The sequence below is a fragment of the Acromyrmex echinatior genome, chromosome 16 (genome assembly GCF_024713525.1).
Source record: "Acromyrmex echinatior isolate Ae372 chromosome 16, ASM2471352v2, whole genome shotgun sequence".
Lineage (NCBI taxonomy): Eukaryota > Metazoa > Arthropoda > Insecta > Hymenoptera > Formicidae > Acromyrmex > Acromyrmex echinatior.
Genome location: NC_141867.1, coordinates 7,060,774 through 7,080,457, shown reverse-complemented (window position 1 = coordinate 7,080,457; position 19,684 = coordinate 7,060,774). Strand labels below are relative to the sequence as shown.

General features: G+C 31.0%; 1 protein-coding gene and 1 long non-coding RNA gene across 9 annotated transcripts in view; one reads left to right on the top strand and one right to left on the bottom strand.

Moving 5' to 3' along the window:
- Positions 1-5: 5 nt before the first annotated feature.
- Positions 6-19,684, top strand: part of LOC105148988 (uncharacterized) — a 116,364-nt gene continuing 96,685 nt past the window's right edge. The window contains exons 1-4 of the long non-coding RNA XR_846520.2: positions 6-104; positions 2,249-2,518; positions 4,016-4,441; positions 4,986-5,036. This is a non-coding gene — a long non-coding RNA (uncharacterized LOC105148988). The remainder of the gene's footprint in view (positions 105-2,248; positions 2,519-4,015; positions 4,442-4,985; positions 5,037-19,684) is intronic.
- LOC105148994 (rap1 GTPase-activating protein 1) overlaps positions 6,246-19,684 on the bottom strand; it is a 118,362-nt gene continuing 104,923 nt past the window's right edge. For all 8 annotated transcript variants that reach the window (XM_011061105.2, XM_011061110.2, XM_087414541.1 and 5 more), the window contains 7 exons: positions 14,298-14,480; positions 12,117-12,355; positions 11,184-11,462; positions 10,853-11,018; positions 10,350-10,658; positions 9,543-10,079; positions 6,246-9,455 (listed from right to left, as the gene is read on the bottom strand). In XM_011061105.2, coding sequence (XP_011059407.1) covers positions 9,294-9,455; positions 9,543-10,079; positions 10,350-10,658; positions 10,853-11,018; positions 11,184-11,462; positions 12,117-12,355; positions 14,298-14,480 — 1,875 coding nt within the window. In that variant the 3' untranslated portion in view covers positions 6,246-9,293. The remainder of the gene's footprint in view (positions 9,456-9,542; positions 10,080-10,349; positions 10,659-10,852; positions 11,019-11,183; positions 11,463-12,116; positions 12,356-14,297; positions 14,481-19,684) is intronic.

Here is a 19,684-nt window from a genome sequence, read left to right as displayed (position 1 = left end):
TGCTTTGACAGTCAAGTTTCCATAAAAAAAAGAGGGGATCATGTTGGTAGCAATGAAAATCTCTAGACGCCACAATTTAATTTTCTACGGATTGGTAACATTGTGTAAGTATCGAAACAGAGAAAAACTTATTGAGGGAGAGAGGGGAGAGAGAGAGGGAGAGAGAGGGAGAGGGAGAGAGAGAGAGAGAGAGAGAGAGAGAGAGAGAGAGAGAGAGAGAGAGAGACTTTTTTCTATAATTGCAAAACACCCCCGCACACTAATATCATCTGAGCAATAAACGAATAGATTGAAATGAATTAAAATGGATTCAGATTTTCAGAAATATTGATTCACGAATATTAAAATGAATGCTTTTCAATCCTGAATGCATTTTTATTCATTTATTGGAATTGCATTTATATTAATTCATTTATAGGAATTTTTGGAGCATATCTCTATGTCTTTCAATCTAAAAATAATATTAGCTTTTTCTGTGCAATACACATTGTGAATACTGTCCAATTCAAAATTTTGAATAGGAAATGCAGTTTTTCAATCCAGTTGAATCTAATTGAATCCAATTGAATCCAATTAAATCCAAAAAAAGTATTCGCTATTTATATATATATAAACTACGAATTTGGATAGAAAAAAATTTCAATACATTTTAATTGTATTTTATATATATATAAATAGCGAATACTTTTTTTGGATTTAATTGGATTCAATTAGATTCAATTGGATGCAATTGGATTGAAAAACTGCATTTCCTATTTAAAATTTTTTGAATTGAACAGTATTCACAATGCACAGAAAAAGCTAATTATTGTTTTTAGATTGAAAGGTAGAGAGATATGCTCCATGCAATTCCTATAAATGAATAAAAATGCATTCAAGATTGAAAAGCATTCATTTTAACATTCGTGAATCAATATTTCTGAAAATCTGAATCCATTTCATTTATTTCAATCTATTCTGGTTTGCTGGGATTTGATTTATTTCCATAAGGAGCAAATACAATATTTGTTATAAATATACAATTTTATAAATGCTTTCTAAAGATGTGAAAATATACATAAAAATCGTTTAATAAGTTTTAAATACTTGTAAAAGTGATGAAAATTAATCCAGAACAGAAATGGTGTATATATAGGTGTATATATAATAAAGATACCCAAAACTAAGATGTATGTAATAGGGTTAAATAAAGTTAAATAACTATTTTATTTAATCCTTACATACACACACACACCTTAGTTTTGGGTACCTTTACTATATATACATATATACAAATACATATATACAAATAAAAAATATAAAATAGATTTGGTATCGGTATAGGGAAACTTATTTAAAACAAATAAAAAATAAGTCAGAAGTGTAGTTATTTAAAATAATAAATACTAAATAACTCTTTATAATTTTTATTTAAAATATAATTATATGTATATTTTACATATATAAAATAAACTAATATAAAATATATAATATATAAAATATTTACATATATTTAAATAAAGTATAATTATATTTTAAATAAAAATTATAAAAGAATTATTTAATATTCATTATTTTAAATAACTACACTTATTTTTTATTTATTTTAAAGAAGTTTCCCTATACCGATACAAATCTATTTTATATTTTTTATTTTAAACAAGTTGCATCTGTTTTTTACAGATTCCTATGATTTTCTATTTTAAATAAGTTTTTGGAAATTTTTATATATATATTTTATTATATAATTATTTTATTATATAGTTTATTTTATATATTTTTTTAAAAATAATTATAAGTTATTTTACCGAGCCATGATCGACATTACACGTAAGTTTAAAAAATTTCTGAAACAGAATAATTTGCAGTAATAGTGTCTTAAATTAATTTATTAACTGAAAAATTAAATAATGATATTAACAAGATATTTAGTGCTTTTAGTCGAAGCTGTATTTAGCACAAATTATTTCACAGTATTAAGAAAATTTACATATATCTTTATATAAAAGGATGTATAGAATATTATCAACCTTTGTTTAAGCATGAATCATTTAAAAGTATAATGAAAATTGAGAAACATAATATTGAAATATCAAAAATATCTCGCGAATAATTATCAATTACGTTTAAAAGAATCACGCAAGTAATATAGGATTAAACTAGTGTTAGAGAAGCAAAGCGCGAAATGTACGACGATACTCGTTTGTTAAAATCATCTAAAATACAAATAATTGAATAAATCGTGAATGTTTTTTTCCATGTGCGACAGTTGAGTATTCAAACGGCGCCCGGTGAAAACAAGTGAAAAGCAAGGGGAAGGGTCGCGCGGCGAAAACAAGTGAAAAGCGTGGGGGAGAGTGTCGCGCGACGCGGTGGTTGGCTACGTCATCACATTGGCATTCGCTCAGCGACCTCGAAGGGAGACGGACGTGTGCATGAAACGTTCCGCGTGTCGCATTAATAAATGAAAATTAGATATCTACAAACGGTGAATTACGTAAGGATGCCTAAAACTAAGGAGTCTATCAAGGATTAATAGGTAAAATAGATTTTATTACATAATAATATATGATTTTTACTTTATTTCTTAGATTCATTACGCACAGCTCATGAATATTTTAAATATTTCATGTATTCTCGCATGTACGGTATAAAAATGAGATTCTTATTGTAGATTCGTATTGCAAATTGTGGTTTTTTTATCACTTCGAATCGTATAATTCTGTCTTTTTCGTGTTACTCCGCATTCTTAATACGGGAAAAGTAACTGATAAATTATACTTAAATTACATATCTCTAAATGTATGTGCATGCTATTTAGTATTTATACGTATTATTCTATTTAGTCGAAATTGTTTCATAATTTAAAGTAAATCTTTGCATTTATCTTTCATTTAAAGGATATATGACATTGTTAATCTTTATTTAATTGTAAATCACAAAAAAAAGCAATAAAAATTGAGATATAATATATTGGGATATCAAAAGCACTTTACGTGAGCAATTATGTATGAAAAATCACGCTAGTAAAAATCTCTTTTTACTTCTTGCCTTTTGTCAGCACATTGTAATTGATAATATTTAAAATTATAAAATGAACATCAAATATATTTCTTAGTGTATCACAATATATTATAATTACGATATCACATTGAACGGCTCGCGCCGCTAAAACTAGAAATCGTTTTATTAATCAAAGAACATACAAAATTTAAAGAATATATTATTTTACTTATTCGTAATATTCATTATTATTTCGACGTTAGAGACGGTTAGCGCGCGACCTTGAAGTGGAGATGGCACGGGGTGGCACGGAGCGGCGCGTCATGTTTACGCGTAGTTACCGCGCAGTTATTTCCTTACCGAAGCTCGTATAGGCAGGTAGCTGTGCCACGTGCCGCTCTTCTTTACATTCCTTTTTGAAATATAATCGCAAAAAATGCTAAATATAATACGAAACTTTATGAATAATCATACTAGCAATCGTATTATATGAATATTCATAAACTACAACTTTCGTATTACATCTAGCATTTTTCGCGATAATACTTTTCAAAAAGAAATGTGAAGAAGTGTGGCACGCGACACGGCTACTTGTCTGTACGAACGGTGTCACACACGAATCATAAAAAAGCAATGTTAGTATGAATACTCTCATGCAAATAACGCAATTCCTGCTTTCACAGTAGTTTAATAATTTAATTAATTTTTGTGTTTTCGTGCACCTTTCGTTATATAATCCGTTTAAAAATTAACCGTAACTTTAGAGCTATTTATCGGTAATAAAAGAAACATTTCTCTTTTTTATTATTAATCTCTAACCTATTTCATTCTAAACTTTAATCATATCTTACAGCTCATCATCTATGTAGAAATAAAAGATTTATTTTTTAAGATAAATAAAAGATCAGCCCTTTTATCTGCTCTAACTTTATTTCGCAATGATAACGAATTGCAGATGTGATATTCGTTTCTAAAAGTTAACCGAAACTTGCATAGTAATATAGATAATAGCTATATATATTACATTTTTCAGATTATCTTCCCTCTCACGGGTACACCTTGACGTAGTGGAAGGGCTCAGTACTCAGAGGATATTTACACGAAAAGAACGGTTTTTTCTCAAATATCTAAAAATTTTCGAATATATCTGGATGTAATATATTTAGATAAATTTTTAGATATTGAGTAAAATCGTTCTCTTCGTGTAAAAATCCAACGGAGAAGCTAACGTACCCTCGTCGCCGATTTACTTGAAAATGAACGAACCGCAGCCGGTTCGTCGCGTCGCGCGTTTCGGGAGTGCCGTTCAAGTTATCGGACTCAAATTATAGTCCGCGCGCGATTATATTTTATTATTCGCGAGTGTTTTACGCGAGTGTCCTGTGCGAGATGTAAATCATATTCTGAGAGGAGGAGGAGGTCTGGGAGAGACATCGGGCACCGGTGGAGCAACCTTGCGGTAAATATTATTTTTTACTTATATAAAATTAATCTTTTTTTGCTTGTTTTTAAATCATTTTATTAGACAATGATTTAAAAATGATTATTTTATATAATTATTTTTTTTTTATAGAATAAATGATTTAAGTAATTATATATTCTATAAAATCATATACCCTCTAAAATAATTATGCATATATTTTTAAAATAATTATTATATATTTTTTAAAGATCTCAACAAAAATAAATTTGTATAAAATTTTAAAGTATTATTTAAATTACTTTAAAATTTTATACAAATTTATTTTTGCTAATCTTCTTTTGAGAATATATATAATTATTTTAGAAAATATATATAATTATTTTAGAAAGAGAATATATATATAATTGTTTTATATTTAATTAAATAATGGGTACAAAATTCGATACTTATAAAAATTATATTTCCAAAATTGCATTATTATTTTTCAACAAATTGCATGCGTTCATATAGCAATTATTTTTTAAAATAATGATTATTTCTTTACTCTGTTTTAATTTGGATTTTAATTTATTTGTTACAGAATCATCGTAGCGACGTTGCAGATATAACTCCACTATTGTTCATCGGATCGGTGAGTAATGAATCAATCATTTTTATTAGGGTAACGGATGTATGATAATTTTATTAGTATATTATGTACATACTTGAATACATATACAATATACGGACAAATATATGTGTAGCATTACATACATCCGTTTCCTTAAAAAAACAATAAAACTGATTAGGATAAATTTAATTAAGTATGCTTGATTCTCTTGCGAATTTTATAAATCTATCGAATTTTCAAAAATTATCATTAAAAAATAGAGAAAAAATTAAACTTAAAGGAGAAATTAAGCGGGATAATGTGGATTAAGCGGAATAATGTGATAATTAAGCGGCGATAAGAATATTTTCAGAATTTTTTAATACTATATTTTCTCATATTATTAAAAATGAGAAAATGCAATACTAAAAAGTTCATAAAAAATTCTGAAAAAATTCGTAGAATTCTATAAGAAGAAAATATACAATTTTTATTTCTTGCTGTTTTTCTGTAAAGTTGATATTTGAGTAAAAAATTATTAAAGATCGACAATTTTTAGTAATATCATTTTAATTATTGTGAAACTTAAAACGGTGGAGAACTTTTCAACAATATATATATATATATATAGAGTGTAGGATGTCTGATAATTAACGATAAAATTCTCGCATAGCGACAGAATGGACTAATTGTCGAAAAGTTCTCCACCGTTTTGCAAGTTTCACAATAATTAACAAGATATTACTAAAAATTATCGAATATTGATCTTTAATAATTTTTTACTCAAATGTCAACTTTACAGCAAGAAATGAAAATTGTTTATTTTCTTCTTATAGAATTCTACGAATTTTTTCAGAATTTTTTATCTATGGATATATATGTGTGTGTGTGTGTGTGCGTGTGTGTGTGTATACACACACACACACACGGTATTTAAGAAATATATACAGTTATTTTGAAATTAAAATTTTTTATAATAACTTTTTTAATTGTTTAAAAGGATTTACATAATGATTAGATATAATGATTTAACAAGAGTTTTAAACTATTCTTAATTCGATATATTTATTTTATTAGAAACTTTTGGAAATATTTTATGACAATAACGTGCAATAAAGTGTAATTTTTAATAGTATACTTAAAATTGTAAAAAAATATCAACTAGATTAATAATAAATTATTCCATTACAGAAATAAAATTATTATTAAGAAAAATGATTTAAAACTTTTGTCCAAACCATTATAAAGATCTTCTTAAACAAAATAGTTTTTATTCAAAAAAGTTTTTTATATAACTCCATTATTTTTAAAATTATTGTATATACTTAAATTAAACATAATGTATATTCTTCTGAGAGCAATGAAATATTCGTTAATTGTAAAAATGGATGATTAATATTAGATACAAAATATATTTATGTATCTGACAATAATATTTTCAATCTCTCCTTCTTTTCTTTCAATCCGTTTTCTCGTTTTTAGTAATATAATAATGAATATTTTCTCTATAATATAATCTTTCTTTGACTTTCTACAAGGCCAGCATAGAAATCACACTAGACAATGGTGAAACTTAGTTTTCGGAAATGTCGAACAACGATTTCCGTAATTGAACGCAATCTTTGTCGTTATATATGTACATTGGTAAAAGTAAGAAGGCTCATTTGAATTCTTCACGAGTATTAAATAGTCATAATATAAATCCTCTATAGATATCTAACAGTAGGTACAAGTATATAAGATGTTTCCGAAAATATTTCAACTCACATGTTCCATTATCAAAATGTCTGTCACTTTTTTAATAATATGTACGCCAATTTAGACTCAATAGACGCGTCGATTTTTCCAGTATTCTTGGTTTATTTTGGGTTATTTCTTGCAAGTCTAATTGAATCATGAATATTTTGACCGATTCTATCGCGAATCTGTATTGGACACAATATCAATGATTAACGAAAAACAATTCGTCAGTATTTTAGAATTTAAACGAGAGATTTCAATTTTATACATTATTTTCAATTTAACGTATTTAGAAGTATATTTTTTTTCTTCCCGGAATAATTTTAACATATTCATATATGATATATAATTTGTATATCTTTCCTTTTCTAGAATAATATATCTCGTTACTGAAAAATGTCCACAAGCCTTTGAATCTTTGTACAATGACATATATAAAAGCTTACTTAAATAGTGCTATAGGAGTATTAGTTGCCGTTCCAATTAATTTATAGATAATGTGAAAGCATAAAAACAGCATAGATTCAAAATATATTATTCCTATCCAGTCTTCTAATGCCAAGAGAAAATACTATTTTATTATAACGTAAATTCATTCGACAAAATACTGTGACTTTAATATCTTCAATTATATTTTTTATTTTTCTTGTTTTGGTATCTTTATTTTCATTCAAGAAAGAAACCAATAGTTAAATTATCGGTATTACAGCAACAGTATCTCTCTTTCTTTTTTTTTCTTTCTCTCGAATGTTCTTTTCAGTAGTATATAAAGTGTTGTTAGTACAATCAATCATGTTATATAAGCAGTAAACTTTATGTATTCTCAAAAGAGTAATTCGAGGCGACATCGCAGAGGCAGTGATAAATGTGATGTTTTATTAAAGTGAAAATGATGGTTCTATTTTTTCCCGATAAAAATATTTGACGAAACAAAATTTGTAGTTTCCTTTCAACCTCTAAAAATAATGGAAAACGGGAAAATAAGGAAAACGAGGGAAATAAAAAAAAGAAAAGCTGTGAATTTTACTACATTAAACTTTGGTATTATATGTGAGTGAACGTTGTTGTTCCTCCTCTTTGTGCCAGTTTGCTTAACGCCTTCAAGTGTTTGTCCTATATTAACGATTATTTACAAACATTACAATGTACAACGTAATTTATGTTAATAAAAATATTAATAATAGTAAGATTGATAATAATAATAATGGTAAGAATCGTATTAATACTAGCTGTATAAGACAACAGAAAAATCGACATTCATCAACTAAAAACGAATACAAAATGCTTAACTTTAAATGATGAATGATAAACGATAACGCGTCGTTTATTTGCACGTGCGACAAAAATAATAATATTTTGTGATGCATATACTTAAATAATTTGGTGCTGTGTGCGACTGGTTAAAAAAAAAACGCTTGAAATCAGTTTCTCACTAAAACTAGCACGCGAGGATGGTACGGATATAATTTAATCTTATAGAAGTATCTTCTAAAACTACTCTCTGGTATCTAAGTACTAGAAAACTAATAAATGGATAAGTGTTGTGCCGGATAAATGTATCTAACGAATACTGCTAATGACATATTACTTCCTTCTACAATCGCGTTGACAAAATGTCTATCGACTATCTTAAATAGTATCTAATTATGGAAAAAATTCTGTCCAATTGTGGATAATCTACGTTGTGGAAGAATAAACGGAAGTTATTAGGATGTTGTTAGCGATAAATAGATGTAACACGCTCCTATTGAAACGCATTGATAATTTTTGTTTCTTCTCAATGTTGAGTGCTTAATCCGTCTCTTAAGATAGCTAATACTACAGATATTCCTACTGCTTCTTTTTATATCCACATATGTATATTGACTACGAATGGTCAACTTAAGTCTACTAATAAATTAATAGATATAAATTACACGTGTTTTATAAGTCAAACAAGAACTAACAATCTTGAATCTATACTACAAGTATCTCGAGGACACTTTGGTCACTATACACAGTTTCAGGATTTGAGTTAATCTTATCTCGTATATGACTTATAGAACTTGTACCGATCTCTATCTATAGAAAGAAAATTCACTTTGAACGATTAATTCTCGTAATAAAGCATCTAAATTGCAAATATATGCTCTATATGCTCTTATGGAGCGCTAACGATAAACCTTTGGAAGTGATGAATGATTCCTGGTGAAGGTACACAGTGTTTAAGTATTGAGTACTCATTAAGCGTTTGAAAGACGTCTTAACATTTTACTTAACATTTTTCTATCATGTCCTTTAAACATCTATTGGTATTTCGTATGTCATTTCAGTAATCTCAATATCAGACTATACACAAAAGTGATATAACGAAAAAGAAATAGCGTGCGTGCAAAAGCCATGTGAAATTCGACAGATTTTCTAACAAAGACAAAAAAAAAATTATTGCGCGCATTTTCGAAGACAATTTTCCAGACACATCTACACATGTAATTGCATTCGACCGTAAAGGCCATATTATCTAATATCTCGTGAGAATAACTATCGATCGCGCCTAACTACACGTTGTGCTCGTAAATTTCACACGGTGGACGTTTGCTGGTTGTTGTTATCTAGCGGAATGCTCGTGGAACATTCCTTCAGCATTGCACGTAATCGTAGGATCTCCTTGGACGCTGTCGCCAAATCGGATTCTAGTTGTAATTCCTTTTCTCGACGTCGTTTCAATTCACGTTGACATGTCTACAAAACAGATTGCATTTCTTTATGACCGTAAGTGTTTGAAATTTCAGAACAAAAAAATTTTAATTTGATTTATTTCTTACTTACCACATTTTGCCGTAGCAAATCCAATTTGTCGCACTTGAGCCTAGTGACCTCCATCCTTAAGTTTTCGTTTTCCACGATCCCGTCTTTACTGGTACACCTTGTGGTATCGTGAGTCTCTGCGGAACTCATAGATTCGAGGCCAGTGTCACTATCGGGATATACGGCCTGATCGAGTTCGAGTTCGCTGTTGAGCGAACTGTCATCGCTCTCTGAAATCACTCGCTGCGTCACCTCCGTTGTTGTTTTCTCCTGCGTGCGCAGATTCTCATGTGTTAGTTGTTGCACCATTGCCGATGTCGGCGCCGGGGATTTGTCGATGACAGAAGTATCGTTGAGGCAGATGACACTCGTGCCTTGCGATTCCCTGCGATCATATTCATCTTGTTGCAATGTCACTAGGCTACTGTCTTGATTGTCGGTGTTGGATAGGCTGCTGTCTTGGCTACCAAGACTACCGCGTTCCGAGTCTCTTCTCAAAGTCAAATCCGGCGAGCCGAGGGGACTGGATGGTTCCACCGAACGCTTGCTGCTGCTCACCTTGAATAGTTATTGCAGATATCAATTTATTTAATCTAATTTTAATTTATAATCCACAATTAAAAATTTTATAGTTTAGCTTATATCTATAGTTTGTATTCTGTATATTTTTATTATGATTTTTTTTTTTACGTAATCAAAATCAGTTACTAAAAGAAAACTTTATTCTATACATTGTATATACATTGTATATCAAGAATGACAAGAGTATTTATTACGTTATATAGTATTCAATATAATAAATACTGTTATCTATTCTCATTCATTTACCTTCGTAATAGTTGACTGTCGATTACTTGGAGGACTGGACTCTGTCTGTTGACCTTTCTTAGCTAACTGTTGCGGCACGCTTTCCGTTGATGCGTTTCTCACACGAGAGATCAGTGCTTTCCGAACCGTGTCGATGAATCGCGAGCCACTGCCACTACTTCCTGAAGTAGATACATCGTTCGTTGTTGGACTTACTGGACAAACGCTTAAGCCGGAACTTCCTAGGCCAAGTGGACCACCAAGAAATTCTGCCGTTTTGGTTTGCAATTCTTCCGTTAGGGATTCTAATAAGGCCGATCTAGTCCGTAGCTGAGAATCGTACAATTATTTAATTGTTTTTTTTTTCGTAATATTTTTAAAAATTATAGTAATCTATTGAATATCCAATATATATATATATATATATATATATATATATATATATATATATATACGTGGATAGTTTTCTCATTTTTGCAATACGATGAAAAAGGAAAGAAGCGAGATAAAACAAAGAGATTTACCTCCAATTTGGAAAATTTCTCGGCTTTATAAGCGGCGTTCTCGGCGTTTACAAGTTTCGTGAGCAGGAACTCTTTAAATTCGACACCTCTGAGAAAAACTGCTGGAGTCGGTAGAGTTGGTCCGAACCAGGGAACATCATCACGCGCTGTCACACTGACTTTGTACCTTAAAGTTTAATACCTCTGTTATTCGTTGTTTCTCGTGTTAATCAACAGCGATAGTTTTCACAATCGCGACGAGAGATATTAAAATAAATGAATTCTGCTAGGTTTTAGCTCCGCGGAGCAAATAGCGTATAAACGGAAAGTAACTAAGAATCTAAGAATATACCTTGTATTAGGAGTGCAGGGGTCGATGACTTGCACGACGATGAAGGCGTGCAAGAAGTGACTGGCGATCATGTCCGGGCTGAAGGGCGTCGGTTCCTCTTGAAATATGATGGCAACGATGTCATTGCCGATGTGTCGTTTGCGCTGTAATTGTTGCGAATCACCTGGACTATATGGCAATAATGAGGCCACATGGAACAATACTTCCCGACCCCGAAACACCTCGTATACCGCCGAATCGCCAGTCTGACCGTGTCGAGTATCTAATCCACCGCGATAACTACAATACGCAGTCAATTAGAAAATAATATAAAGAGTAAAATAAAGTAAATATTAATTAAGAATAGAGGAGAGAGAGAGAGAGAGAGAGAGAGAGAGAGAGAGAGAGAGAGAGAGAGAGAGAGAGAGAGACATATTAAAATTTTCTATTAATCAATCTTTGATTTTATAATTTTATATACCTTTATGTTATGAAATTATTTTTTATTAAAATTTATACAAAAATCAATAGATGCGTGCATTATATAAATCATGTATTAAAAAGCATTTTAACATAAGTTCTTTGAAAGTAAATAATATTTTCTTAATTCTTTAATCTTTAAGACACGAATTTTTTTAAAACATACTTTGCTGATTCTTAGTACATGGAGGTTGTAGGGATTACTGATTGCAAATCTAAAGTCGAAATTTAAAAAGTCAAAATGATACAAATCCAATATATTAAAAAAACTTTCTTACGATTTATACATAATTAAAATTTTATAAGAGTTTTTTTGGATTTTTAATTTCAAATTTGCAGTAAACATTTGAAAATTCAAAATAATGGATCTAAAATCAAGAAAATTTTTATTATTTTTTAACAAAAAGTATTGCTGATGCAAAAAGACAGGTGTAATGTATATAAGACATACAGCAAAGAATTAAAAAACCTTACCCCTTGTGATCTTTGAGATCGATTTTCTGACCAAGCAAATCGAGAAACTCCTGAAAGGCCGGGGTGATCTGCCGATTGCCGAAGAGTTGTTCCTCGGTGAGTTGACCGGCTCGCTGATGAAGAACACCAAATTTAAACCTAGAGACCAAGGCGTGTTCGTCGTATCGTGCTATCAAAGTACCGGCGCCAGGACACATGACCGGCATCAGGGGGCTCACGTTTAGAGACTCATTGATTGCCTGTAAAAAAATATTTTTGATGATAAGGCGCGAGAATACGTAATCAACGTACAATTACGAAAAAGCGAGGCAAGGTCTTTCCTGTGTTTTATCACACTAGCGTGCCTCCTTATCTTTCTTCTTTCCTCGGTTTTCCTCTCTCTTTCTCTCGCTTCCTGCCATACGATCGCGCACGTAACAGCCGAGAAAGATAAAGCATGCACACACGATGAACGTTAAATTATTCAGCGTATTTATGCGTTTTTGCGCACATAGGAATACGGTAGAATATAGGATCCAAGACCGGATATAGCATTTCCATCGCTCGAAGGTAACGAATTTTGAACAGTTGCTCTATGAAATGTTTTATTCATTTTTTGAAAGTGCTCGAGTTTTCTATCAATACATATTTCTGTAGTTTTTGCATTGATCCCAAATGTTTTATAGCCAGAAATGATATAAGATGTAAATGTAAAAAAAAAGAAGAAATAAAAAGTAAATTTTAAATTTTATATTTTACTACTACATATTTATGATCGATTAAAAAAAAACACGTTTTTTTAAACGACTAATAATAATAATAATTATTTATTTATTTCATTTGATAAAGATTCATACATATTCGGATAGAAATTCATATAGATTCGCACAAATTCGAGAATTTTTAAATCTGTCTGATGACTGTTTATTTTATTATGACAATGTTTTTTTTTTTGTGAAAGTGCACCAATGCAGGGCCGCCGTAAACAAGTGTGCAAATTGTGCACTGCGTAATAGCGCGTATTAACAAGGACAGTAAATTCAATTTAAAAAATCAATCCTGTAACATCAATTGCGTGTGCTCATTGTTAAATTTAATTTCTTCTGAAACGTGTATTGCATATAAATTTCGTATCATAAAATTTGAAATCATTAATCGGATCGAATAATTAGAAGTTATTTCTCGATACTATTAATATCTTTTAGTACATCATATAAAGCTATACCATATTTTAATACAGATACGAAGTAGGATACTGATCATGTAACATTTTTTTCTAAAGCGAAAACATGAGAAGTGAAGAAATCGCTTTACTTTTCATTTTTCATATTTCTGCTCTAAGAAAAAGTTACAATATCCTAGAAATAAAAAACAAAAATAAAAAATTGTGCTCTTGATAAAATTATTTAAAATTATTTTAAAAGTCGCTTATTTAAAAGATTGATAAGTAAAAATATTAAGAAGGGCAGTAAAGTTCCCATAAAGGCGCCTTATATTTCAGCGGCGGCTCTGCAAATATATGCAAAACAAGAAAAAAATGCTATCACACAGCTATTACGTAACTCAACTAATTATAAGTACGATTAATAATTCAAACGCGCGGTGAGCTCGCTTTTCGAGAAATCCGACTGCGGAGCAACTGTTTGATCTTAAAACAACAATTTCGAAAAACTGGGTCTGTGAGCGTTTCAATTTGCTTGTATTAATATCGTTCTCCGTAAACACAACGTGACTGTTGTCTCAGGCGTTTCTTATTATCTCTTCAAACACACAGGTAATCGAGTATGCCTGTCTCGAGTGCGCCAGTATAAGCGGCGTCTCTAATACATAAACAACGTATGATAAATTGCACAATAGCTCAAAGAAAACTAAGTACAATTTTCACGTGGCAGGTTTAAAAAATGAAACGTAGCGTTCTGCTGAAAGAATTCACCTGGATTGATTTCAAAATATATCGAACTATTTTACGAATTAAATGCAAATATACAAATAAATATTTTAAACCAAAAGTTTATATCTTTATCCAATGTGATCAACAGTGAAATTTCTGAATTAATGTTGTAAGGATTTCTCAGAGTCTTTCTCACGCGCTTCTTATATAAGAAACACGTTTCGATGTTCCTCCTTGCGTTTTAATCTAAATTTTATTGCGTGATGTCACGCCAACTAGAAAGAATTATTACCAGAAGTGAATGTCTTTACCTTGACCATTTTCCTCGGTGTAGGATTCGAGTTGAGATTCGTAGTTGGAACCAGGTCATGTGTCGATCCTGCTCGAAGTCGCAGCAACACCCGCCAATGTTCTTGTCCGGCGACCGTCTCGGCCTTCACCGAGACCAAAACCGGACCGTTCTCATTGTCCCTTCCCACGAGATTCACGTGTTCCTGCAGAAAAAAATCGAGACGATAAAACGACATGTTTCATAGTTGTACAGGCTAATGATATGCAATAATAATTAGTTACGGTTTCTAGTTCCTTCAACCACATCGTTTTTCAAGAATTTATCAAAAAACTAGGAAAATTATAAATAACATGAGCAATATTCAAGGATGGGTAGAAAAAAACTGGATTGATCGGAAAAAAACTTAATCTCTTGTCCGCGATAATTTTCCTTCGATGCAAGCCTGTTGAGAAACTCGAAATTCATCTAGATCATCGAGACTCTAGTCTGTCTTCGAATGTAAAGAATATAATAGAAAAAAATCTTTCCAGAAAGTAGTGATAAATTTAATAAAAAGATGATCAAACTGAACTATTAAGTGTTTTTAAGTAACTGTTGTAAGCATTGTTAGTAACTCGTGTTCGGTGATATTTCTTTAACGCGTTAGACGTTAGTTTTTAATATAAATGTTGCTTAATTCCTTGAAAAAAAAATCATGAATTTTTTAATTCTGTTGAATTTTTCTACAATAAATATTTAAAATGGCGCCCTCCAGTATACTACTGATATACAATCATCAACAACGTTTAAATAAAATCGAGGTCCAGTACTTTAACGAAACGTCGCTGAACATGCATTTTATAATAATTAAAGTTACTTAATTTTATGAGATCTTTTAATAATATTTTATGTTTGTCGCTACACTTTCCGGAAACATTCTGGATATACAAAAAGAGTTAGTTGACGGATATGTTAACACCGCGGGATGTAACCGGCGTGGCGATGCGCGTGCGTTAGAACAATTACGGTAGTTCACGCGTTCCGGATTCAATTAGTTGTTACGAAATTGCCGTAAGTAAAATAATATGTATACGCGAGCGATTACGACCCTGAGCGCACTGTGTTACGCAGCAACGTGTTCATACGCTTTTGCAAACTGCAGTTAGTGCGTTTTGTTTCACGTGTGTACGTTATACACGGTGTCCCTCGTGCGAGGCTACGTATTGAGGACAATATATTACGCAAACGGTCTTCGGCGAATTTATTAGCAGGTTTGTCCGATTAGCAGCTTTTCGTCGCAGCCTCATTTCGAACGTATATTCAAGAAGTGAAAAAGAATAAATTCGCAGTTAGTTTTCCTTTTTTGATACATATATATCCTCGTCGCAAAAGTAAGTTGCACGAATAGTTGCAGAATATTCCAAGCATCTATCATTATCAAAGTTACTTAAGAGGCCTTTCACTATGCACTAAAAAAACGCATATCTCAGTAAATAAAAAAATGTATAAAATTTAAAAAAATTTAGAAAAAGTTTTAAAGCTTAAAATCTTTATTTTTGGAAGATCAAAATTTGATCTTTTGAGTTTCTATCAGTTTGTAATTTTTACGTATAGAAAAATACGAATTGATCAAAATGGAAAACATTCTTCTTTGTAGGTTTGTCACGTGATCAACAAAAGTTGAAAATTTTCAGCTTTCTAACGTGAAAGCTTAAAGTTTTCCTTACAATCGTTTTTTAAAAATGTTCGTAAGATTATTGAATTATCGCGGATTAAATAAAAAGAACATTATGACTTTCACTTTTTTTAATTTCTTATTTTCATAATTCCATTAAAAGTCATCTTACTGCAAAAAAGAGCAGCTTAAAACTAAAATTTTGCTCGATCAAGTGGTATAATTGTCAATTTCTTTTTTTTTAATGTAGATATAAAAGCAGTAGCGCTACAAAAAAAACTTTTGTTCCAATTCAATATTATACAAAATGTTGATTTCAATTATCCGATTTTTTATTTAATTCATGGAAACAGCCGCACGACAAATTCGCGAGACTTCTGAATACGAGGGAAAGGACAATCCTCGGACTTTCTGTTTCTCGGATTTTTTAAATTAGCTGCGAGCAATGAGCGTTTTCTCCATTTTACTGAAGCTGTACAATAGTCGGCAGGGTAACAACGGCGAATAAAAACGGTGCATCATCGTTGACGTGCATTTGCATGCGAACAAAAATGCCGAGAGAGGCTTAGAGAGACGCATGGAAGGTCGGGTCGCATGCAGAATATGGTGTACGATGAAATGCATACACACACCACTCCCTTCCCCTCCGGTGTTTTACTAACCTTCAGATGGAAATAGTGGAGGGAGTTAGAAAGGGCAACGTGCCCGGAGTTCACAGGAGTTCATGCCATCGAGATATTGTACATACGTTTATTACCACCATTGTCATTATTGTAATAATACACTTGTGTGCATTACTGTAATAATGCACACAACGGAGTGATTTTATTAAATTATTAAATATAATAATATTATATACATTAACTGATCTAGCGTGGATTTCAATGAGATTAATTGCAAATTATAATTAAACTGATTGTTAAATTAATTGCAAATTGAAATTAAGGTTTATAAAATTAATAACTTTATATAAAATTAATAACTTTATTCTCTTAAATATTATAATTCTTATCCAAATTTTACTTTTCATTCTCAAAATTTCCGTTTCCATAATTCAAGCTTATGTATTTTCCAATCTTTTTACCTTTTATAGTAGAGAAATTTAATTCTTACCTGTATCTAATATTTTCTTCTCCTTACTTCATAAATATTATTACGACTGATCACAGTCATCCCTTCCACTTAGTAATATATAGTCCCTGAGCAATTATTATTTTTTTTTAGAATTTTTAATTTAATTTATACACTGAGAAAAAATGTAGTCAATTTTAATAAATATTTAGTATTCAATTAAATATTTATTAAATATAAAAATATATTTATTTGATACAAGAAACATTAATTTGACAATCGTTCTTTTTACTGAACAAATATTTATTTACTGTAAGTAAAGGTGGCAGTATTGACTACATTTTTTCTCAGTATATTATAGATGATTCCGCAATATTAATAACCTAATATAATTTCATCTCTTCCTAGTATACTTTTATGTACGTATCTATGATGACATGATGTCTTTCGAGAATCAGCCGGAAATTAAAATTATGATCTATAAAAATTGCGGCAAATTTCAGAGGATGTCTGATATAAATTTAAGGCAAGAATACACATGATGTATTTTTATTTGCGCGTGTATTAATTTTTATCAAGAGGCCTCGAGCGAGGTCTCTGTGTCTTAAATGGCAAGAAAATATTCCAACTTGCCATTACACGAACTCCAAGTCGGCGCGCCCTCCTATTGTAAGCAACATGCTTACTCTGTACTTCACCGTCTCCTTTGTTCTTCAACCTCTCGATTGGTATCGTTAGCCGTTATGATCGGCTTCGAGGTGTATAACCGTTTGCGCTGTTACGGTTCGAATTACTTGCGCACCGTTGTTATCTCCCGCAATTAATCGGTTCTCTCTCTTTCTCTTTTCCACGTGTACGATCCACGGCTTCTTCTCTTTTCTTGACGCGCGTAACAAACGACATTACAACGAAACACGCGATACCGGTATATCGCGTACTGGCGAAGTCAGTTGCGTGTTCATGCTGTACTATTTTCACGACGCGACGTAAAAAAAAATCGATCTCACGTGATCGTAAGGATTCAATTTTGACAGATCGGTTAATCGGATCCGGCTTGTGTTATTATATTATGTAATACGACTGTGTGATGTATGCTTTCTTTGCTGAACTTCTTACGAAATTAGTAGAATAGTAAGAAAGACGTGAGACTTATGGGTCAATTCTAAGCAGAATCGTAAGATCTCGTAAAAACTTGTAAGACCTTATCATTAATATTCTAATTTTATGTATCGTAAGACGATTATTCATAAATATTTACGATCTATTTCTTGATTAGTAAGAAGCTATTTGTAAAAATATTATATAAAAATATAAGGACTTAAAATTTTTTACAGATCTTACAAGAATAAATGTTACGAGGTTATGAGCCTTACATACAATTCTGCTTAGAATTTAGGCATTAGTTTTTTTTTTCAATGGAGTATTTTATTAGTGGAGATTGAAAAGCAAAATTCGAAAATTAAAACGCAAGCTTTCTGAATTTCTATTATCTTGTATCAATGCGGAGAGACTTATAACACTATGTTTACAGTATACTTACAGTATTTAAGTTATGTAATTCAAAAAGTTGGACTTACCCCAACGTTTTCTCACAGATTATTATGAGAACTATGACATATAAGAAAACGTAAGCAGTAAAACGTAAATAGTAAGGAGTCCGCATACATCTTTCCATAACAGTAATCGTAAGACATATCGTAAGAATTAGCCAATCAGAATTGAACAATTTTGACAATTCTTAACTGTGATTGGCTAATTCTTAAGGAGCATTTATACTGATCTTCTGCTATCGTATCTGTAAGAATTGATCAATCACAGTCGAATATTTCTCAACAAATTACGGTCTTCTCTTACAAATTACGGTCAGTATAAATACTTCTTTATGTATGTCTTATGGTTACGGTTATGGAAAATGCGTACGGAAGTCATAAGTGTATCGGTCAATCACAGTAGAAAACGTAAGGCTATAACGGGAAATTTTTAATGGGAAATTTCGTTAAAAATAAACGGTATCAAATTCAAAATATTCATTTGCTTACTTCTTACATCTTACTATTTACTTTTTTTATAGTTTTAGGCTGATATTACATTTGTCGTGCGACAAATTTTTCAAGCGTTAATTGGCTGTAGAACAGAGAATCTCTTTGTTTCACAGCCAATCAATAGGCTTGAAAAGCTACTTACTATCATACGACAAAAAATGGATGAATGTAATATTAGCTTTAAAGGATTATTTCACAAAAGTATGGCTTTCTATAATAAATAAAAATTAGGTAATGGTTTTCTATCATAAGCCATTACTTAAGCTTAATGCTGATTCTACAATGAATCGGTAGTCCTAAGTCTTATTGGTGAATCGATGAAGTTGGCCAACAGCCAATTTATACGACTAAGGCCCGGTTGCACCAACGTTACTTTGACTTTAAGAGAGACTTAAAACTCTCTCTGTCTCGTTTTAGAGCGAAAAAGAGACAGAGACAGAGAGAGTTTTAAGCCTCACTTAAAATCAAAGTAATGTTGCAATAGAGCCTAAGACCGATTTTCTTAAAACTGGCCAAATTCGACTTTATTTCTTCCCATTAGCCAAGCTAAATGAATTACTGTACAATTAACAGCTTGTAGATGCGAAAAATCATAGCCACCTATTTAAGTTAAGACTGGTTAAGATTTAAAGATTTCTG